The sequence below is a fragment of the Ahaetulla prasina genome, chromosome 8, assembly GCF_028640845.1.
Source record: "Ahaetulla prasina isolate Xishuangbanna chromosome 8, ASM2864084v1, whole genome shotgun sequence".
Classification (NCBI taxonomy): Eukaryota; Metazoa; Chordata; class Lepidosauria; order Squamata; family Colubridae; genus Ahaetulla; species Ahaetulla prasina.
In genome coordinates this window covers 21471484-21495617 of record NC_080546.1, presented here as the reverse complement: position 1 = coordinate 21495617, position 24134 = coordinate 21471484, and the positions used below count along the sequence as shown (strand labels likewise).

The following is a 24134-nucleotide window of genomic DNA, read 5'->3' as shown; positions in this document are numbered from 1 at the left end:
TGTTTCCATTCCATCCCAAATCAGAGAATAAGTCAAATGTTCAAAACAAATTTTTCAAAATCTACACCTACACATTTCTTTGGCTATATGGCAAAATTGTTTGAGTTGAAGGTGAAACATTTGATTGGTATCTATGCTAACTATAAAGTTTGCTGCATTTTATAGAGTGCCTACTAATTTTTTAAAACAGTCAAAGCTGAATAGATACATACAATTCAGAGCAGTGTGAGCAATTCAATAATTAATTTGCTAAAATAACACAATCCTCATGATGCCCAGCTTTATTTTATATTTTAATGTTCTGAAGACATTCTCAAAATACTGGAAGTTTCAATAAAAATGCAGCATGCAAACCTAATCAGTTCTAGAACAGACATTGTTTCAACTTTGCCTAACAGAATCTGAAAAAAAGCACATGTCATGTCACTTTGACACATTAGTACTACTTTGTGTCTCCAGTTTAACCTCACAATGAGGAATAACAAAAACAATCTCTTTTTTTCTTAACAACTGAGATCACAATATATTTCACTTAGTCTTCTTTACCACTTAGTAACTTTCCATGCAATAAGCACAAAACATATGAAGAGTTATTGTGTGGAATGGTGCAGTGGCCTAGAGGTATAGCTCTCGTCTCACAATCAGGAGGCTGTGAGTTCAATCCTATGTGGAGGTAGATATTTCTCTCTCTGGGCACACTGAGAATATAGCTGCTGAACAAAACTCTGCATTGTTGACAGGAAGGGCATCCGGCCATTAAAACACTCTGTTAGCTTCATTCAGCTGCCCACACTCCACCCCACAAGGGGTTATGGGGTTGTTAAAAGATGATGATATGAAGAGTTATTGTGTGTGAACATGCCCTCTATGCAAAAAAGAATCAATTATAGCTTTTCCCACAGCCTGGAATTTAATAGTAATTGGTAGTAAAGTGATGACAAACATAATGCTCTGACTTCCAAATGTGATAATTACATAATCAAGAATACCTGTGATTTCTTAAGATATTATTAATGGTTATATTACTACATGGTGCAAATGAGTTTTCATAACAAAATTTAAGTTATGAGTGTGACCTGTGAACTGATGGAATCACAAAAAAAGAGCCAACCTTTGAGGTGGTTGTTGTGGTGGTGGTGGTGGTGCTGATTGTTGAAATTCTTCAGGTATTTCACAGATCTGAGTAGCTTCAGAATGGGAGTGCTGAGCTTCTAATCCATTTATTAGATCTCTAGATACGATTTATATGTAATAATAATACAGAGTGCTTGTGCTTTCAAGTCTAGCTACTGCAGAAAATACAACTTTTGACAGAATAAAAACAACAATAGTAGGGCAATCACAATCACATTACAGATTATTTTAAAAAAATCTTGGCTTTAAAGAAAAACAAATTTAATGTGCGTTCTTCACTACAAAGCAAGAATATGCAAACTGTGTGTGTGTGTGTGTGTCCCATAGATTATTGCAGCAGCCATCAGTAGGGAAAATTATACCCATCTGCATCTGATTCCTGGCAAAATAGCTTTATAATAACTGAACCTGGTAAACAGGGGTAAAGCAGTCAAAGATTATCAGAAAAAAAGAAAGAAAACAATGGTAGAAGCCATAGCAATAGCACTTAAGACTTATATACCACTTCATAGTGTTTTACCCCACTCTCTAAGCAGTTTACAGAGTCAGCATATTTCCCCCCAAAATTTGGGTCCTCATTTTACCAACCTCGGAAGGATGGAAGGCTGAGTCAACCTTCAGCCAGTCAGGCTTGAACTCCTGACAGTGGGCAGAATCAGCCTGCAATACTGCATTCTAACCACTGTACCAAAAGGTACCTGGGACATAGCAATTGTTTGGGACATAAAGCTCTAGGGGAATTAGGTTACAGAAAGACTTAGGGCATTGGAGATTAAAAACAAAAATAGTGATTTAATTAAAAGTGATTGCGTTAAAACTGAAAATAGTATATGGGTGGAGGCAGAGGAACTCCGAGAAGGGACTGACGCTGAACAATATATGATGGCTCTTTATAATGCTACTGTCTTATAGCAGGGGTCTCCAATCTTGGCAACTTTAAGACTTGTGGACTTAAAGCTTTGCGGGGTGAGGAATTCTGGGAGTTGAAGTCCACAAGTCTTAAAGTTGCCAAGATTGGAGACCCCTGTCCTACAGCAAAAGAAAAAGCATCCAGATTTCATTGTGGCAGGAAAATGAATAAATATATAGGCCTAATCAAAATTCATATTTTAAAAAAATGGAAACAACCGAATGGCTCTCCAGCCTTTCAAATGGCAATGCAGTGATATCAAGAATATGTTTAATTCAGTGATGGATCCTTCAGACCCTAATGAAATTACAGTAGGTATTGAACTCAGAAGCTATGTTGTATAGGATCAAAATCAATACTTTTTCCCAGACTGAGAAACAGTAGAAGATACATGGCCAGGGCTGAATCAATGCCTCCTGTTTTAATCATATATTTTTGGGGGGAGGGGGGGGAGTGGAAGGGTAAAGTCACTGGATGTAACAGCCTATAAATAATACATTAATCAAAACTTTTTCTCTCAATAAAAATCACTGAGAAGATCACTTGAAAAGGCTACAAGACCTTCTGTGAAGTTAAGTCTTTTTTATCAGGGCAACCTGGTCTACCCAATTATGGGACGGAGCATACTGCTTCCGCTTTTGCCTTTCAGCCCTAATCCAGGAGCCTTCGCAGGCAGCTGCTTTCACAACAAATTATTTTTGTGCTGTTTATGTTTTATCAACAAAGAAATAAAGAGAGACTAATATAGATCTATTTCAAGCTATTTAGCTCTCATCAGCTAGCCATACCCTTCTGGGATTCAAACCCGGGCTACTTACATATTAGGTACATGTATTAACCTCTAAGCCACGGGCTCTCTTCACTTTGTCGGCTATACCAGGGGAAATATTACGTGTCTTTTAACTTCTGTGAAGTTCAATATAGTCCAAAATCTAAGGTGGCAAAGCTAATACAAATTCCCATAAAAGCAAATGTTGATTCAAATTACCAAAAATGAATTAGGACCCTTCTAAGACCTATGGAGGGTAGATTTGAAAGCTTTTCACTGTACCATTAAAATATATCTTAGATCTTTAAAGAATCCAGCATGGGAACCATCCAGCAAAAGATTAATCAGTTTAGCTTTAGAAAATATTTACGGTAGAGGACACACAGTTGGCTACCACCTCCACTGGCTCCAAAAATACAATCCTAGATTTAGGCCTAGCTCAATTAGTGGCAGGTTTGGGTTATTTCTCCTAGCTGAGAAGGACTGAAAACTTTTCTCTAGGTATTTAAATGCCTTTGTTTGTTCAATGTTGGTACTATTTATGTATCAATGAGAAACACGACTGGCAGGTCTTTTGATGAATATCACTATTTTTGCTTAAGAAATATTGATGGCAAGTTGGTAACTAGATTACATCAAGCCAGAAGGTTTGATTGCAAGGAGGAAGAACTGCAATGATATAGAGGTAAAAACAGTTCGTGCTATGAAGAATAGACATATAATGACAAAAGGCAGATTGACCTAAAACAGTACTAGAGAAAGAAACAAGAATGTAAATACTGCAAAATAGGTGACAAACATAGTAATAATTATAGAAAAAATATTTTTATTAAACAGTATCTTCCCATTTTTTGCAAAAACAATGCTTTTTTTCTGAGCAAAGAAAAAATTAGCAAGGACTGATTTGCATAATATTTTCCTGACCCTCCAAAGCTACAAAAATGAAAGACAACCACCAGAAGCATAACTGAAATTATCTGACATATTTTTTTCCAGGTAAATATTCTGCTAATTATTACCAGAGATCAAACGTTCTACTACAATAATGGTGGTGTAGCATATGGCAAACAAAGAAGAATACAGTCTCTACTTCTGCTGTTGCATACATTTTTTGTACAAATTCTATTCATTCCAAATACTGAATGGAAGGCATTTTTACCAATTTCAGTTCCCAGAATTCAATCATACTATCTTGGAACTCTGAGAACTGTAGCTTCAAAACATCTGGAAAGCACCATATCGGTGAAGACAGATGTTGAGCCATTCCCACTAATTTGCAATAATCCAATCTGGCACTGTTGGTCAGACAGTACTGAGTTAGAACTAAAAATAATCCTGGATATAACATTGTATTACATTATTCAGAGTAGAAACCATGCCACGTGTAATCCTTAAGGTGGTTTGCAACTCTAAAATGTTGGTGGGGGCGATGCTGAATTAGCCTGATTTAAAAGAGAGGGCAGGGGAAAAAAGAATCATAGATTACTCTGAAAATTAATTCGTAAAGCCTATTTGTTTCCTTCTGTTAACATGGCTCAAGTGCAAGATTAAACATTGAAAAAAACCAGCATAAATAACAGCTTAAAGCCTCAAAATAATGATAGCAGAGTAACTACGGTAAGTACCCATTGAAAAACATTTCCATGCAGTGTGTGCAGTCTGATACAGTGTGCAGTCCTTGGGATAAAAAAAAAGGCCTAGTCCTTAGAAAATATACAATTAATTTCTCTCCTTCACTTTTCCCCAGAATGCAGCAGTTACTGAAAGGGAAAGTGGAAAAAGAGAGAAGCCTTCACAAAGTACTGTGCAATCTAAGTCTTTAAAATTACTCATGCACAAAAGTTTATTCATCATTTGGTATACATCAGTAATGGGTTTCAATTTAGTTTGCTATCGTTTCACACGTGCGCACAACACGTCTGTGCATGCGCAGAAGCGTTTGGGCAGGTGGGCGGAGCTACCGGGGCGACTCGGTAGCAACCCAACCACTGGTATACACGTATGTTTACATCTTGGGCCTGTAAAAAAAAAAAATACTGGAAAGAAAAAATGGTCTGCCATGACATAGATTTGGGAAATTTGATTTAAAATAATTTCCAGATCTGCCATGAATTCCATCTTCAATTCCACTAAATCAGGGGTATCAAACTCAAGGCCTACGGGTCACATCCAGCTTGCGGGGTACTTAAATCCAGCCTGTGATAGTTCTTCTGCCAAAAACGGGCTGCACGGGGCTCCTGCACACCGCATTTTCGGTCTCCATGGCCTCCAGCACCACTGTGCTGGCCAAAAACGGGCTGTGTGGGGCCCCTGGGAGGCCCACTTTTGGCCGACAGAGTGCTGCAGAAGGCCATGAAGGGTGAAAATGAGGCATGGGGACCATACGCTCCCTCCGTGCCCTATTCTGGCTGGTAAAGTGCTGTAGGAGGCGCCTGTCCTGTCTCCCCCACTATTCCCTGCCGCCCCTCCCCCCACAGAGAACTACAATGCTGATCCGGCCCTCAAAGAAATCCAGTTAGCAGAGATGTTAAGCTAAGGTTGGGTACAGATACAGGTTTAATTATATGCAGCCTATAAATAAACATATAACTATATAAATACACTCTTAGCATAAGTAAAAAATCTGACATCTGGAATGCGTTGTAGCAAAAATCACCACAATTGTTAAATAGATGCCACAATAGACTTTTACACACCAGTTTCACTAGATGGTGGGATACTTAGAATACAGACCAAGGTGTCACATTGCACTATTTTGTGAACTCACTGAAGACTAATCTGGTGCACATGCACTGTAAAGGGAAGTGAGGATTTTATTACACTTGTAAGCTTAGCAATTCCATGAGTTAAAGAATGAAGCATCGGTTAACCAATTTACTCTCTTGTAAAGAACTGGTAAAATACCAACTTTAAGAAGAAGATTTCAGGCATTGGTGTTCTGAATTCAGCCATGTGATGAGCACCACTTAGTGTCTGCCACTGTATTTGGTTATTTTTGTGCACGTGTGCTATTAATGTCAAAGAATTAAGTTACCTTAGATCTCCGTTCTCTGTTTGACTTTCCCTAGAGTGTCAACAAATAGAAAGTGACAACTGCTATCATAAAAGACAAAATAAACATCAGAAGAAAATTCTATGTAGAATATGTTCATGTTTGGGGCATTTTCCCCCAAAGCTTATATCCGAGTTTGTTACACACAAGAATGTAAACAAATAATTTGTCCTTGTAGTTCCTGTAAGTACGATGGGAGCTCTCTTTAAATGTTAAAAAATAAAAATGAACTGAGGAAATGCATCATTTCTTTAAGTTCACTGTCCAGCAGCCCCTCCTTTTTCCAGTAATGTTTTAAACTAAACTTATGTATGGTACCTACATGTGCAAACCTTGAAAGAATATAAAGAAAAAATAGAAAGTAAATTAAATGCGATATTTATTCAGTAGTTTCGAGCCCCACATAGCATAAATTAGATGAGTATGCATCTGCTATAATACATTATATTACAAATTAATGTGCATGGTCAAAAATTGATAAGAAGCTCCAAAAAATCCACTTCATAATAAATAAAACCTATATTCATTTAAGTAATACTATTTTCTTTTGCTGTTTTACATGGCTTCTTCTACAATATAATTTTTACTTGGATCTGTGTCCAGAAGACTTCAGATGCTTTCAGAACAACGTTTTTCTCAAGTAGAACGTGAGCTGTATAACGCAACTATTGCTAAGATCCATTAACTAACATAAAAAAACCAACAACCCTCTTCTTCCATTTTACCTCTTTGAAAACGTTTACATTCTGCCATTAAATATATCCAACCCAAGAAACAAAACACTGATTTTACTGAATCGAACCAGAGCCGTATCAGAAGTACACAATGATACGTAAATAGTTTATTTTGCATGTTTTCCAACACAACTTTCTCCATATCTTAGCACATAGCACCTTTTTCAGATAAGAGCCAGGTTCCCTGCCAGAAAAGGCACCCTACTTTTTCAAGTCATTATGAATTTTCAATGCCACCTGTTATCGGCATGGTTTTTTTTTGGTTTTTTTTTGTTTTAGAGATGCTGTCTTTGTAGAAGCAGAACAAGTTCCTCCCACTGTTAATACACGGATTGGGGATTTTTTTTTTAAAGGAAAAAAAATGATAGATAAAAGGCTAGACTTTCTCAAAGCTGGGTTGGCTGGTTTGTCATTTTTTTCTTTGCAAAGCATTTGGAAGAGGAAGAAAAGGACTCATTCCAATTTTAGGACTTGGCGAATCATTGGACGTTAAGGACACGTGCTGAAACGCCATGGTGCCAATCACGTAATTTTGTGTATCTAGGGCCTATGATGTGGAGGGGGATCTTTTCCCTGCAGAGAAAAGTGACAGAAGAAGACAGATAAGAGGAAGGAAGTCTGCATCTCGATCCACTCTACACAACAAACCAAAAGCATGCAGAATTCAGAATCAGAATTAGTCATCTGAGTTTACACTAATTGTCCTTGCACTTTGGTATACAAGCCTGTCGACATTTATGAGCAAACCAATTTCTATTGCTTCTTCTTGTGAATTGACACTTTAGACAAGCAGCCAATGTCTGCTGACTTTCAAAGGTCAGAATAGAAGCTGCTATTCTTTCCATTATTAAAAAACTATGCAAGGTGAAGGTGAAGGTAAAGGTTCCCCTCACACATATGGGCTAGTCATTCCCAACTTTCGGGGCCGGTGCTCATCTCCGTTTCAAAGCTGAAGAGCCAGAGCTGCCCGAAGAAGTCTCTGTGGTCATGTGGCTGGCATGACTAAATGCCAAAGGCGCCACGGAACGTTGTTATCTTCCCACCAAAGGTGGTCTCTATTTTTCTACTTGCATGTTTTACATGCTTTTGAACTGCTAGGTTGGCAGAAGCTGGGACAAGTAACAGGAGCTCACCCCGTTACGCGGTACTAGGGATTTGAATTGCTGAACTGCCGACCTTTCGACTGACAAGCTCAGAGTCTTAGCCACTGAGCTTAAGTTGAGGTAAATTGGGTAAAATTAATGAGGTTAATTTATCTTGATGCAGAACCCAACTTTTTACTGACGAAAAAAATGTCAGTGCTATTACTAATATTGCCAATAAATATTAGGGCTAGAACAATTGTGTATAATTGCAGTTAAAAATGCAGAAGCAAAATACCATACAGTCCACACATCCCAAGCACTTATCTTACAGAACTGCTCAAATGCCAGCTAGCATTAATTGAAGAAACTTATTTCAATTGACAGAACTTCCATAGAATACAGGTTTATAATGCTGAACAGCACTTAAGATTTAAATGCCTATTTAATCAAGACCTCTTCTCATATGATCCTACATTTTCTCTATGGTCATCATCAGAAGTTCTGCTCCACATGTTGTGGTGTCATACATAACTACCTAGCAATAGCAAAACAGTCTACCCAGAAAAGACACTGAGAACCCTATGTGTTGTCTTTCTGGAAGCAAACAAAACATTTATATTTTAAATATTTATATTTTATGTTTTTCTGAAGCTTTGTGATTCTTCTGTTATGCATATATTGTACATTTAATTATTCTTTTGGTTTCAACTTTTTAAAATTGTGATCAGTTTAAGCTACATTAGGAAAATTTGATAATGATGAGCAGTTTTTAATAATAAAATTTTCTAAAGGAAAATAATAAAACAAAGCTACAGACTCTTCTTTTAAACACATCCATGTTGTAGCGAATAGGATTATTCCCAGCTCAAGACAGATAGAAGACACAGTAAAATATTCACAAGCTAAAGAAATCAGGACACGTTAGGAATTGCAGTAGCCTTCTTCACTGGTAATATCACTTTTTAATAAAGCTGCAGTAACATTGCAATTCTTGTTTGTTTTGTCATAAAAAATTATTTTAAAATTGGAAATTGGTTTATATGTCAGTAGTGAAACATATAATTTTAAATCTGCTTAATATAATAAAAAGATAAAACTTCTAAAACATCTAAAAAAGATTAAACAATTGCCTCTAAATTTCTGATTACTATTTCTAATTTTAAAAATAAAACCCTCCTTTTTCACATTTCCCTTTCTACTGCTGATACCATTCCATTTTTATGTAAATATTATTAATAACTTTAGATGTCTACATAAGTATTCAATTTTATGCAAATTCATTAAAAAAGCAATTTTAAATGGGCAATTCTAGGCCTATTCCAATTTATTAAAAAAAAACATGCCATACAAACAAGAACCAGAACTTTAAAATGTCCAGAGTTTATGGAAAAATGAAAGCATCTTGTGACAGCTTAAAGACTTTTTTCAATACATCAAAGCAAAACCATGCAATATATCTTTTTAAAAAAATAAAAATAAAATAAAATAATTATCTTACTTTGCCTTCTTTAGATTGTCTGATTCCGGCTCTTTCACTGCAACAAAATAAACCATTCATTCCATGAAGTTGCCATTTCTTCACTGATCCATGAAATTTTTATCCTTAATTTATGACAAGACTAATATCTAAACATCCTATTGTTACAAATGTCTTATGATGTTCTAAAACAGTGATGGTGAACCTATGACACATGCCCAGTGGTGGGATTCAAATAATTTAACAACCGATTATCTGCCCTAATGACTGGCTGGGGTGGGCGTGGCCAGGGGGGTGTAACAGACAGCACTTGGCCTCCTGCACCCCTCTGGGAGCAAAAACAGGCCACGGGGGGTGGGGGGATGCACCGCCCCCCACATCCCATTTTGAGCCTAGTAGGCCTCCCTGCAGTCTCTTAGGAGCGAAAACAGGCCACGGGGAGACACACCGCTCCCTCTGCGCCCCGTTTTGGGCCTAGGCCTCCCTGGAGCCTCCTGAGAATAAAAACGGGCTGTGGGTGGGCACCACACCCCCGTGCTCCGTTCTGGGATTAGGAGCTCTCCCTGCACTTACCTGGGAGCCAAAATGGGGCAGGTGGGGACTCCTGGAAGGGGCAGGGTGGAGGCAGCTACCAATTTAACTACTGGCCAGAACCAGCTGAATCCCACCACTGCACATGCCATGTCATTTTTGGTGGCACATCTAGAAGTGTTATGAGGATGCCGTGTACTATCATGTGATTTCTGGAGCCTCTGGAAGTCACACAAGACGGCCTTCTTCTCACATGGCCTCTGGTGCCACCAAAAAGCATGGAAGGGTGTATTTTCCCACTCTTTTCAAAGACATAGACGATTCTCCGAAATTTCCAAGCCTCATATGACCCAAAGCTGCCACGGCTAGGAATTTTTTCTGAGACACAAACTGAAACATATTTATAATTATGTATTTATTTATTTATTTTATGTGCCACCCATCTGACTATCTAAAGTTAATCTTTGTTATGAATTGTTTCTCTTTTGTCTGTGTGTATGTGACACACCAGCAGAGTCCAGTTGGGCATTTTCGGAATTTAAGGTATGCTTGTAACATGAGAATCATCTTTGCTCCAAAAGATACATATGTAGCACACCCTGCCAGCAGTTTAAATTGCATTTAAAAATTCTGTGAATTTTTATAATTTTGAATTTTATGGATTTTATAATTCATCTGAGTTTATATTGCAAAGTGCTTTTGACGAGTTTCCCATTTTCAAAGCATCTGCTCTGTAGTTCTTGAAAAGAACTCAAGTTATAACCCTGAGATATAGATATTCCCTTCTATTAGATACTTACTGCGTTCAGTGCCTGTGATCTGTTGAAGGATACGGAAAGAACGTGACTGAGTAGTTCCAGTCCTTGGATGCCAGTCTTCAGTATCTTCAATCAGTCTTTTCTTGCTGTTGTTGCTATGAACTGGTGGATGGAAAAATTCTGTGTTTCTGTACACAATGTGTTTCCGTGGTGGACTAATACAATGAATAAGAACAATACAAGCATAAGTGAAAGACAACTTGATGACACTGACTTTTCAGTTACATAGATCAAGGTCAAGATGCTAATGATGTGTATTTAATATAAATCTTGGAGGAGTAAATTTTTGCTTCCTTCAGGTTAGATAAATCACTAAAGTGCATGTCAACCAGGTTTCAGCTGTTCCTTTTTTTAAGAAACATAAGCTGCAATCAAATATCTACATAAGAAACTTCATGAATAGAAGCTAATAATTCATAGAAGAGTTCCATTTAATTCAGTGAACATTTCTTAATAAGATAGCACATAGCTGTATCTCCTTGTATTGGGCTCTAGGAAAAAATACATTTTCCAGGAAAAAATACTGTACAGAAATGTTCTTGTGCTTTTTTCTCCCATTATACCTATTCTAAAATATAGTTTATTATATTAATTTACAATAAATGTAAAAAATATTATGAAGTCGATCAAGTGTTAAAGATGGCTAACTTGCTATGTTGATCACAACTGAGATTCTATGATCCTATATATATGGACACTCACTTTGATAGTTAAAGAATGAATATCGGGGAATGGGGGGATTTCTTAAATACAAAACAATTGGTAAGATTTTGTCTTATAACAAGACAACAAAAAAGACAGATGAAAGAAGGAAGGAAGGAAGGAAGGAAGGAAGGAAGGAAGGAAGGAAGGAAGGAAGGAAGGAAGGAAGGATATCCTATTTCTACTATTTTGTAAAGAAGAATAAGGAGGGAAAGGCAATAGTTAAACTGGTAGAAAAGATAACCTAAGTAGAATTTGGAATGATATAAAAATTAATTATGGATCTGCAGAACGATTTCAGGCAAATTGTAAATTATCACAACTTGTTCCCTTTCCCCATATTCACCCTGATCAAAAATACAGGCCATAGTTAAAAATGGCACATAATATTGAACTTCAAAAAGGCACGATTTTGGCTATTACCGTTTAGGTGGGTTTTTCCTTTTACCATATTGGAAAGAGCAAAGGAACAGAATGCAGGACAGTCCAGCATAAGGAGAAGAAAGAAAGAACAGAAAGACAAAAGAATTATAAATATTAAGTTTAACTGCTGGTACTATTAACAAGTCACCAAATAAAATAATTTAATAATAATTTTATTTTTCCCAACGGAGAAACTGTATTGGCTTACTTGAGCCTCATTTTACCCTCTCAATTTTCTCACTTAAGGTTGGCACAAAGCTAAGGGCTGATTTCTGTTTACAAGAATTTGGCAAACTCCCAACCTGTCAGGTGAGCTTATATAGCTAATAAAAAAACAATCATATGCATGTAGCCAATTACTACTGAAGGAAAAAAAAACACCAACAACAACCGGTTTGATACTACTGGGCATATTGATATTTTTTTTCTTCCAAATGTGGGGTCCTTTATAATTACTTTTGAATAAGCAAAGGGTCTCCACTATAAACTACCCTCTACCTGGGCAACTTCATGGACATCATCAGCTCAACTTTACTGAGAAGATACTTATTGCAACCCACACTGTGACTGGTCCTTTTTTAACAATACCTGAATAGGATTATAAAAAAGTAAAGGTAAAGATTCCCCTCGCACATATGTGGTAGTCGTTCCTGACTCTAGGGGGCGGTGCTCATCTCCATTTCAAAGCCGAAGAGCCAGCGCTGTCCGAAGACGTCTCCGTGGTCATTTGGTCGGCATGACTAAATGCCAAAGGCGCACGGAACACTGTTCCTTCCCACCAAAGGTGGTCCCTATTTTTCTACTTGCATTTTTTACGTGCTTTCGAACTGCTCAGTTGGCAGAAGCTGGGACAAGTAACGGGAGCTCATTCCGTTATGCGGCGCTAGGGATTCAAACCGCCAAATTGCCAACCTTTCTGATTGACAACTCAGTGTTTTAGCCATCATGTCCCTTTGAACAGGATTATAGAATCTCATATAAGAAGATCACAAAGGCCATTTAAAAATCCACGTGACTTTTCCATCTCTGCTTAACAATTTCTATTACACAGAAACTCATTATGTTCACTTTGGAGCACCTCTTGTCATTCAGTTCTTTCTTCTGATGTTTAGTATAAGACTCCTTCCTAAACTTTCTGATACAGTATTTCTCTTTTATGAGCGAATTCAGTAATTCAGTGTTTACATTTATTTCTCTTTGTCATGTTTTCATCATACACTAAAAAATAAAAGTAATTACTGTGGTACTTTGGTACTCAGCTGCTTTGAAACTTGTTGAATTTGGTATTCAACACATTTTGATGTGAAAATTTTGTCCTGGTACTCATTCTCTGCTTTATACTCAATGCACAAGCTATAACTGCCTTATGACTCACTACATTATTCCTTATGGGAAAAAATTGTTTGGCACTCATCATTTTTGATATTCATTACATCTTGTGGAACCAATTAACTATGAGTACCGACGTACCTCTGTACTGAATATAGACTAAAATTCTCTATATAAAATACTGGACAAAAAGAAGGGGAAAGGATATACTTTTCAGATTCAAACTTCCCCAATGTACCATCTTTCTCAATTCTACTAATGTACTACAAGCCAACAATTCTGATCATTCCTAGGTCATAGAATATACCCAAAGGGGCATGACAGCCATTTTAGCTCAAAACTTCTGGAGTACAGCAATTGGACAAAGTTAATTTACTGCAATACTTTATTTCCATTATTTCAACAAGACAAAAAATATTATAACAAAACTTATTACCAAACTTAGAGGAAATGGAAGTTAATTCAATACAGAATACAGCAATTATTTTATATAAACCGTAGCTCAAACATTAAGAGAGTGATTAGTAAAGTACTTACACCTCATCAGGGTTACTGAAGGAATGAGGGACAGAAAAGAGACAAACAATGGATACGATTCCAGGATGTTCAAGTACAGATAAGGAATAACATAGAAAATGGGAGCAAAAAAAGAGTTAATGAAAGTTAATTGTAATATTAAAGACAGATAGGAAAAAAGTGTTTCATTTAATCATAAATATCAGGTAAAGCTAACAGTTTCCAATTGGTTTTCCTAGAATAATTTCTTGCTGACTTTTATAAGCAGCTACCACATCATGCCACAAGATGGCGGCACAAGCTAAGTAAAGTCATCGTAAATTTATTTCTTCCCTAAATCAATGGGAGAATAGGGAAGAGGCAAGAAAGGCTGAAAAATCCTTGAATTAAATTTCATTCCAATAAATGTTTTCATTTTTACTGCATTTAGCAACATTGGACTATCTTGATAGAAAAAAGTCAGCCATTTTAATGTCTAATCGCAGACATTAAAAAGAGACTCTTTCGCTGTTATTAACTCTACTATTTGCCAGTTACTCATGACAAAATTTAATATTGTAAATAAAACCACACACCAGTGAAAATGCAAACAATTTATGTTGCTTTACTTCAAAAGCCAAGGCTCTATTTTACAGAATTTTAATTCTGGGACAGCCACACATGCCAATTATTTAAAGCACAAAGCGCAACTCCATTCTAGTGAAACAAATACTAACTTTGTCATTGTTGTAACCTGTAAAGGGGGTGAAAAAAAGTCGATATGTTTATTGTGGCAACTTCCCTACTGTTCTACTTTATCATACCCAAACCATGTAAGTTCAAGTATTTTCACACATTTCAAACCAATATAAATAATCTATTCCATCCCATGATTAGCCCAAGGGATCCATCTAATGCAAAAAATAATAATTTCCATGCATAAATGAAGAAAGCAATTCAAAACAAAAACACATGCAGACACTTAAAAAGCAAACTGCTAGTCCAGTGTTTCTGACACTTGGCAACTTTTAAAATGTGTGGATTGTTACCTTCCCAGAATTCCTCAGTCAGCAGCCAAGAGTTAAAATCCACACATCTTAAAGTTGCCAAGTTTCAGAAACATTGGATTAGTTATTCACTGCCCCATAGCAGAAACTCCGTTCAAGGTGTGCCTTTATATCATTATCTAGCGAACTCCCTCTTGAGTATCTGTTCTTCTTCAGTAAGACATGTATGTTGATTTTAAATGGATAAACTGCCAAAATTTAAGGACCATTCTATTTTTAAGACAGATTTATATAGGAAGTGGGATAGATTAGACATTTTACTTCACTTATTGATTATACAGTGACTGATTTGCTTAGGACACTAAAACATTTGCTTCTCCATTTTGGTCTAAGTCTTGCTAATCCATCCACTAGGTGTCATATGCTCCTACTACTGAATAACTTTCGATACCAACGAAGTGGAAATAAGCAGTTTCTGTCTCTATAGACAAACATGACAAAACCTAATATTATAATATTTATCTGACTACTTTAGTTAAATGAAATTAAGAGATGCAGTTCTGTACTTAGATATTAATGTTAAATTAATATTATCTTTGAGAAAAAAATAAAGCATCAGTAATCATACATATTACTCTACAACAAACCAAACTGGAGTTCATTTATACCAAAGGTGCTTTTTCAAGAGGCAACTCGATTTTCTGGTTTTTCTTTGAAGATGTTTCGCTTCTCATCGAAGAAGTTTCTGAAGAAGCTTTTTGGATGAGAAGTGAAACGTCTTCAAAGAAAAACCAGAAAGTACGGTTGGTTCTTGAAAAAGCACCTTTGGTACAACCATGACCTGGATGACTGAGAATCTCCATAGACATTGAGTTCATTTAGTTTCTGAAACCACTATATTTTCAGAAATAGGGAAGAAGTATGTTGTACAATGCATAAGTTTGCGGTTGGACCAGGTGGTCTTAATCTGGTGAACCAAGGAACATCAGGTTCTAGCTCTTCCTTAATTACAAAAACTTACTAAGCTACTTTGGTTGAGTTACACCTCAGTCTTAATCAGCTTCAGACTCTGTGACAAATGGCTGATGAACAAAATCCTCATCCCATTATTTACTGACATCTTTTCTGGAAAAACTAGACAGGTGGATTACAAAAACATGCAGACTCAACAATATTGGATAAATGCCAGTGGTGGGTTGCTACCGGTTCTTCCCGGTTCAGGCGAGTTGGTAGCGGAGATGGTGAGGTGAGAGTGAACCAGTTCACTCTAACAGTCAGTTTGGCCTCCTGCCCGCCCTTTCGCTATACCTACCTATATTTGTTCATTTTTAGCCCAGCTGATAGGCGCGACATAGCGGATTGCCGTGCCTCAGCTGTTCTGAAATTCAATGCGCTTGCGTGAAGCGAGTGCGCAAAGAGAACTGGTGGTAACACTGGTTGAAACGCACCACTAATAAAGGCTACAACATCATCTCTATTTTCCTAAAATTTAAATCAACTGGATTCAAGGCAAGTATTCCAGACTTTCAGGACTGCTCAGTTATTATAATACATTTTTGTTCAAAGTTGATGTGGCGCAATGTTTAAGTAGAGGCTCTTAAAGTGCCAATTCTACCATGAGTTTCCCTAGTTCATGGGTGTCCAACTCACGGGGTCATGTGACACATCGTGATGGTTTTTCCCTTCGCGGAGCTGGATGGGTGTGGCCTGCACGTGACACATTCGGCCCTTGGATCGCCAGTTTGACACCCCTGCCCTAGATGATTAGTATCAGGTATATTGGATAACAATAGTGTCTTGGATCAAAAAGACTCAAAAAGGAAATATAAAACAGAGAATATGTTTAAAAAATAACTTGAAATATTAAACACAAACACAGCCCAATTCTCTATAATTCTCTACATATTTACCCTAAAGCAAAGCCTTTGATTTTCAATAAGCTTGTACCTCTATGCATACAAAATTGTGGCAGGCTTAATAATTGCATAGACCAAATTTTTTGGACTACAAGATGCGCCGGATTATAAGGCACAGCTAGATTTAGAGGGAAAAAACAAGAAAAAAAATAGTTTTTGGCTCCGGTGCGTTGCATTTTTGCCTTCCTTGGCCCCCAGAAACACTTTGCAGGCCAAAACCAGGCCCATTTTGGGCCTCCCAAGCCCTCCATGCATCCCATTTTTGCCAAAAACATGCCCATTTTTGTCCTACAGAGTGCTTCTGGGGGCCAGGGAGAGCAAAAATGTGACGCGTGGAGGGTTCGGGAGTCCAAAAATGGGCCCGTATTCAGTCTATAAGATGCACTGAAATTTTCACCCACTTTTAGGGGGGGAGTGCATCTTATACTCTGAAAAATACGGTAATTGTTTTAAATGTCTGCATGCTCCTTATAATATAAATCTTTATTTAGCATTGAATTTCATGTTAAGCTTATGAGAATATTTCATTCGAGGATGCAAGGGTCACCGGTCTTCTCATTTTATACACTGACAAATTAATTATTCTTTTCTCTGAATTGATTTCTAATCTCCGCAAGCAATTTCCTTAAGGCACGAAGGTAAGGCCTTTTTAATTGGCTAGAGTTTAATCTCAAACTACTGTTGCTTGAGTAGATATAGTGCTACCATCTACGACTGTTTCAGTAAACAGATTGTATTACTAAGCGCTAAATATATTTGTAAAAAAGGGCAGTGCAACAGCTCACTGTTTAATCAGCACTAGCTCTTTCATGTGCAAGCAAATTCTTCTTACACAAATAACTGCACAAGCATCATTTGAAACCATATTTTCAGATTTTGCACCTTGTCAGGACACCTCAGTCAGTTTTCAAGAACAGAGAGATAACACTTGGGTTGATCCTACCAGTTTCATTTATTATGAAACTTAAAAGCTTGGAAAATCAAAACCATTTAGTTCAGGACTGTCAAACTCGAGGCCCACGGCCCACATCTGGCCTGCGGGGTGCTTAGGTCTGGCCCGTGGTGCTGGTCTGGAAATATCAAAGGACCAGCTGGCGGTCCCTCTGCTGGCAAAAATGGAATGCAAGGTCCCCCACGCCCCGTTTTCAGCCTGGACAGCCTGCTGAAGCACTCTGCCAGCCAAAACGGGGGACACAGGCATTTTGGCCAGCAGGGGTGCTGCAGGAGGCGCCCGCCCCGTCTCCTCTCCCCCTTCCTGCCGGCCCATGGAGGACAACTACAATGCTGATCTTCAAAGAAATCCAGTTTGACACCCCTGATTTAGTTCAACAACTTGGTTCAAAAATGTCTTCAATTCAAACCACACTGATAAACCAACCAACTTTAAAAACTGAGAAAGGATTACAGATCTAAATGTCTGGGCTAGTGTAGGACTCCTATATAGACAGATAACTGCAAAAGCTCTTTCATAGCAGGATTTCAGAAAGCAAAGGGAACAACTGCATACATTAACTGTCAAGAAAATTACAGTGGGTGACTGGATCTTGCCTCGGGGAAAGACTGCTTGTCTTCTTAGTACAAAATTATTTTAGTTGTTATAAATTATTTTTGAATGCTAATGAATGCAGCTGAATGGCAGGGCTGTATTTTAAATTTGCGAAAGCCCTTGTGCCAGGGTGCCTGAAGCATTGCCAAGATATATTTATATGTACTGAGAGATTTATCAGGAATTCATCCTCTCTATTTTAGATAGGGTGGCTGCATACAACGCTATGCCCTTAAGGCTAATAACAATAGCTATGCCCTCTACGTAACATAGTGTGTCTGACATTTTTGCATAGTGGGTATTTTACTGAAAGAAATGTGCTGTCTGAGGGAAAAAAATTTGAATGTGCAAAAGTTCAATTGCTTCAACAATCTATAACTTGAGACCCTTACACATTGCTTCAGTGGAACCAACTATGAATAAGCAAATTGGAACATGATGGATTGTTTTATGCAATATATTTGATAGTCCTTTTGGTGATTCGCTTTCTTTTAGATCTATGCCTAAGTAACTTCGAAACCCTGCAAAATCAAATTTTTTTTAGCCTTGGTTTCCCACAGCATTTTTGTGTGTGTGTGTGTGTGCCTATCTACTAATACCAGTGCCAATCTTTTCTAGTCAGGAAACAGAGCTGCAGCCTTAGATGTGGTTAAGCCTGATTCTGATCCACTCTTTTAATAGTTACCAAAACTGACAAGGGTTTCACAAGCTCAAACATTTAGAGCCTTGATTTTCTGTATCTCTTCCAATAGCTAGAACTAAAGTCTTTGGGGACTCATACTTAACAATCGGCTGTATAAATTACAGAATCATGAATTTCTTTCTTTCTTTCTTTTTTAGTAGAATGTACTAAGTGGGGGAGAGAGGGAAAATTAAAACTACGGGAAATTAAAACACGAATTGGGAGACTGAGCTTTTCTTCTACCATCTTGCTTTCCTCAAAATGAAATACGACTATTTTCAGTACATATTGTAACTTGCCTCTTCAGATTCCCATTACTGGCTTAACGGCTTCTCACAATTACAAAGGAATTTGACAAAATGTTTCAAGTAGTTTTGACGACCTGATTTTACAAAATTTATATGGTGGTTGTTAAGTGAATATAGTCATTAAGTGAACTCACTGCCTGCAATGGGCATTTTTTTGCCGGAAATTGGAAGCCCTTAGTAATAGCACTTAGACTTATATACAGCTTCACAGTGCTTTACAGCCCTCTCTAAACGGTTTACAGAGTCAGCATAATGCCCCCAACAATCTGGGTCCTGATCCTTGGAAGAATGGAAGGCTGAAACAACCTTGAGCTGGTCAGAATCGAGCTCCTGGCAGTGAGCAGTGAGTTAGACTGCATTCTAACCTCTGTGCCACCACGCCTCCTGTAAATGCCAGTTCCAGCCAAAAGAAAGGTAATAAATTGAAGTCATCTGACCACAGGATACCGCAAACGACCATAAATGTGGGCCTGTTGCTCAAAATGAGATCACATGACTGTACGCAAAGCACAAGGAATGCTGCTTGTAGTGAAATCTAGCATACAGAACTCTCACATCTTCTGTTAACAGATGCTGCGATTCTTTCAATTCAGATATTGTGTACTATTCGGTTTAATGCAATACCATCAGCATTGCTGTGGTATTCTTGTTGCAATACATCATGTGTTTATATAGGTTTAAGGCAGTGGTGAAATCTAACTTTTTTTACTACCGATTCTGTGGGTGTGGCATGGTAGGCGTGGTGTGGCTTTGTGGGCGTGGCAGGGGAAGGATACTGCAATGTCCCCATTTTCTCCCCACTCCTGAGGGAAGGATATTGCAAAAACTCCATTCCCACTCCACTCTGGGGCCAGTCAGAGGTGGTATTTGCTGAACTGCTCAAAGTTTCTGCTACTGGTTCTCCAGAACCTATCAGAACCTGCTGGATTTCACCCCTGGTTTAGGGGTAAAACCTATCTAATTATGTTCTCTATACTTATCAATAGCACTTAGATTTACATACTACTTCACAGTGATTTACAGTCCCCTCTAAGCAGTCTGTAGATGAGTCGGCATATGGCCCCCAACAATCTGGGTCCTCATTTTACTGACCTCAGAAGGATGGAAGGCAAGGTCAACCTTGAGTCAGTGAGAATCAAACTGTTGACAGTCGGCTGAATTAGCAATAGCACTTACACTTATAGTGTTTTATAGCCCTCTCTACAAGTGGTTTACAAAGTCAGCATATTGCCTCCAAACATGTGGGTCCTCATTTTACTGACAGTCAGCAAAATTAGCCTGCAATCCTACATTCTGACCACTGCAACACCACAGCTCATGTTTATACTTATATTATAAATATAATATAATTATAATATAAAAACACACGTATATACGTACTATGCTTACGTTTTACAAATCCATATTGTTGGTAACGTAAGTCAAGAACCACAATATAGTTGCAAATTTAAAACGAAAATGAAAATTGCAGAATAAGAACAAAAGATGTAAGGGAAAGTCATTAAGTACAGAAAAAACCCTGTAGTACTACAAAGGATGAAAAGAAGAAAACTGTGTGGAATATAGAACAGAAAATGCTTGGTTGGAAAGATGAAAAGGAAAAATTTCCACAACAGGTAAACCTTTTTTCCCTTAAAAAACCAAAACACATCTACAATAGGATGAGCTTTGCTGTGCATTTAAATCTTCAATAGATAAAGATAAAGGTTCCCCTCGCACATATGTGCTGGTTATTCCTGACTCTAGGGGGCGGGGTGCTCATCTCCATTTCAAAGACGAAGAGCCAGCGCTGTCCGAAGACATCTCTGTGGTCATGTGGCCGGCATGACTAAGTGCCAAAGGCACACAGAACGCTGTTACCTTCCAACCAAAGGTAGTCCCTATTTTTCTACTTGCATTTTTTACATGCTTTCGAACTGCTAGGTTGGCAGAAGCTGGGACAAGTAACGGGATCTCACCCTGTTATGCGGCACTAGGGATTCGAACCGCTGAACTGCCGACCTTTCGATCGACAAGCTCAGTGTCTTAGCCACTGAGCCACCGTGTCCCTTCAAAACTTTAATAGTCATTCTTAAATTGCTGTGAACATTGCAATTTGGTGTTTACCGCCTCCAGCAGACCACCTTCAGCACTCTCCTCAATTTATAAATCTGGTTTATAAAATCAAACTATTTCCTTCTATATCGATCTGCCCAGATCACACTTCTATAAACTAACCTGACTTTTTTACATTTATAATTTCAGGTAGAAAGCGCAATCAATGAATTACCGAGGAAGCACTTTTGAGACTTTTAAAACAGGAAGAAGAAGAAGAAGAAAAACCTGCCCTAAAACAACCTACCCATTTTGCTGGTTACTGTCACCCTGGTTTTCTCTGGATCCACTTCGCTGCCCCTCTGTCACCTCGGGGGCTCTTTTGCTGAACGGTGCATTGTGTGGGGATTGCCATGGGGTGTTAACGGTAGGCTTTGCGGCACTCAGCACAGAGCAACGTTGGTCAGCATTAGCTTTGAGGTTAACATGCGCTCCTGAGGCAGTGAGTGGGGGAGGCGTGACAGTGGCCAGAGGTGTAGGGGAAGCATGTAATGGAAGACTGGAACTGGCGGGCGTGAAGGCAGATGACGGTGATGGGATGGAAGTGACCTTGGAGGAGGACACAGCTCCAAAGGGCTTGGGAGCCTTATTGAAGGCCACGCTGGTTGTGGATGAAACTTTGGGCACGGCTGGAGATGCAATGGGCACAGGCTTAATTAGGTCCTTGGGCTCTACCTAGGTGAAATAAAAACAGGAAAAATACACAAGAAAGCCGCACACACATGCACACACACATGCAAAATGTATCCATGACATCTGCGGCAGTTTTGTTGTGAAACATCAATTGATGACTGACATAACGCATTGGCCTGCCAACATCACACAGCATGCGTCATTGAAAACAAAAACAAAATGACATGCGTGAGCTGGTAGCCTTAGATTTCTTTTAGCCAAAAACCTTCACTGTAAAACTGGGTCCAACAATTATGGAGAAAAGTGCAGTCCTCCAGTGCAAGGGTTACAGGTAATGAGTGAAAGACAGACTCCTTAGAGTAAGAGTTTTACATACTAAAGGATTATGTGTCTCAGGCAGGTCTATATCGGCCCCTCCTCTCTAGTGACAAATGACCAATATTTTTTTTTTTAGAATTTAGTTTCAAAAGTAGTTTGAGGTCATTTAAAAATTCTGACACCAGAGAAAAAGAAATAATTTACAAGTTTTATCCGGTGATGGAATTCAAATTTTAATGCTGGTTCTGTGGGCATGGTGTGACTTGGTGGGCGTGGCTTGGTGGGCGTAGCAGGGGAAGGATACTGCAAAATCCCCATTCCCACCCTATTCCAGGGCCAGCCAGAGGTGGTATTTGCTGGTTCTCCGAACTACTCAAAATTTCCGCTACCAGTTTTCCAGAACCTATCAGAACCTGCTGAATAGCATCCCTGGTTTTATTGCACATAAAGAGGCTCTTTATGTGCAATAAATCTTACCTTCCTAAATCTTACCTTCCTCTCATTTAAAAGCTACTGCTTTCTTAGCTTAACTCAAAGGCAAACTTACATATTTTGATTGGAAAGGGTTATCTTTGCTACAAAATAATGGGACCGTGTGTCTTCTTTTACACAGTTCTTTGTACCACAATAGCCATCAGACATGCTGTACATGAATTTTATCTGTCATGTAGTTAAGCAGATCAACAGGCACCTATTAGAGGTCACTTTCTACTAAGGAAAGCAAATCTTCCTGCATCTTTACAGACTCCTCTTCGTAATTGTATCATACCTTTAGTGACCTGGCAGAAAAAGCCTTACTATTAAGCTACGTTTTTATAAAAAGGTAAATGTAAATATTTTCTCTGTCCAGTCAAGTCCAGCTCTAGGAGATGGTGCTCACCTCTGTTACTTAGCTGAAGGAGCCAGTGTGGTCCTTTGGTGATCCTTCTGTGGTCATGTGACCAGCATGATTATATGCTGAGGCACAAGGAACGCTGTTACCTTCCCACAGAAGTGGTATCTGTTGTGTCCTGCATCTCAGCCAATCCAAGCACCGCACAGTCTGATTGGTTGAGACGCAAGCAACAGGAGAAGCGGGAAGCCGGGAGCGTTGTGATTGGCTCCCCATCTGACAGTTCGCAAAGTTGTTCTAAGTAGGTGTTGCTGAGAGGAAAAAAGATTCATTCCTGTCAGAGTTTCGTTAGTTAGTTCGTGCCTGTTAGAGAGCGTTCCAAGATTAAAGAATAGTTGTTGATTCAACGCGTCTCCGTGTTTATTGAACTCAACACTGGCGACGAAGGTGGGATACGAACCCATGCGTGCAAAGCACAATGGATTATTTATGTAATTTCATTTGCATCTTTTTATAAAGCTCCTACTAAACATGCTTGTAATCAATTACTCTTAGAATTTTAGGAAATGAACAGGGCCTTTTAAGAACATGGCTGATCTTTACAAGTAGCAGCATTTTGTTAACTTTTATCTAGGCTTGAAAGCTAAACTGAATTGGCCTGGTTAGCACTTGAATGGAGCGGGAGGGGGAAATATACTGGAATGGAAAAGTTGTGCAAATCATTTCTTTATTGTTATGAAAAAAAGCTGTGGAAGGGTGATCATGAAATCCCCAGGTGTTGACTTCAACTCAAAGGAAAGTCCGTAAGAACTACAGTAGTTATTTCCCATGTTAGTTCTTGTTTTTGAAATACTTAAAACTTTTATATTGGTCACTTATCACTCGATATAAAACTGGCCAATGCCAAAACAACAGCAGTAAAGGAGGACTTTCAAAGCCAAAAATTACACCTGAGTACCAAATTTTTAGATAAAAGAAAATAGCATATTTCAAGGATTTCAAAATAGCATGTTTCAAAGTATGTCCCAATGAATGAAATGGACATACAACACAACCACGTTGCATTGGAAGAGCTTTTCAGATTGACAGCATTGATTAAAAGGAGCATTGAGAAATGTGAATTACGTTAATAAATTGGCTACAACAGGAATTCTCCTGTATTTAGGAACTGGAGAAGAACCACTTACCTGTTGCACAGGAATTGGATCTGGCTTTGGAGCTGCAGGTGCTCTGAAAGAGAAAAGGAAACAAATTACATGGCTTCTAAAGCAAATTTACCCTCGCAGTCCCATAGGGTCCATTACAATTTAGCTTCTAAAATCATAATGCAGATCAAACA

General features: G+C 38.3%; 1 protein-coding gene across 6 annotated transcripts in view; it reads right to left on the bottom strand.

Moving 5' to 3' along the window:
* The window catches only part of PDLIM5 (PDZ and LIM domain 5), a 165625-nt gene that overhangs the window by 52220 nt on the left and 89271 nt on the right, over window positions 1-24134 (bottom strand). The window contains exons 4-10 of one of the 6 annotated variants that reach the window (XM_058191980.1): window positions 23983-24025; window positions 14197-14213; window positions 13502-13516; window positions 11636-11653; window positions 10493-10665; window positions 9183-9219; window positions 6228-7172 (exon numbers count right to left, since the gene is read on the bottom strand). In XM_058191980.1, coding sequence (XP_058047963.1) covers window positions 7079-7172; window positions 9183-9219; window positions 10493-10665; window positions 11636-11653; window positions 13502-13516; window positions 14197-14213; window positions 23983-24025 — 397 coding nt within the window. In that variant the 3' untranslated portion in view covers window positions 6228-7078. Of the gene's footprint in view, window positions 1-6227; window positions 7173-9182; window positions 9220-10492; window positions 10666-11635; window positions 11654-13501; window positions 13517-14196; window positions 14214-21259; window positions 21688-23982; window positions 24026-24134 lie in introns of those variants that run through there. The other 5 variants (XM_058191977.1, XM_058191981.1, XM_058191978.1 and 2 more) reach the window with 5 other exon arrangements.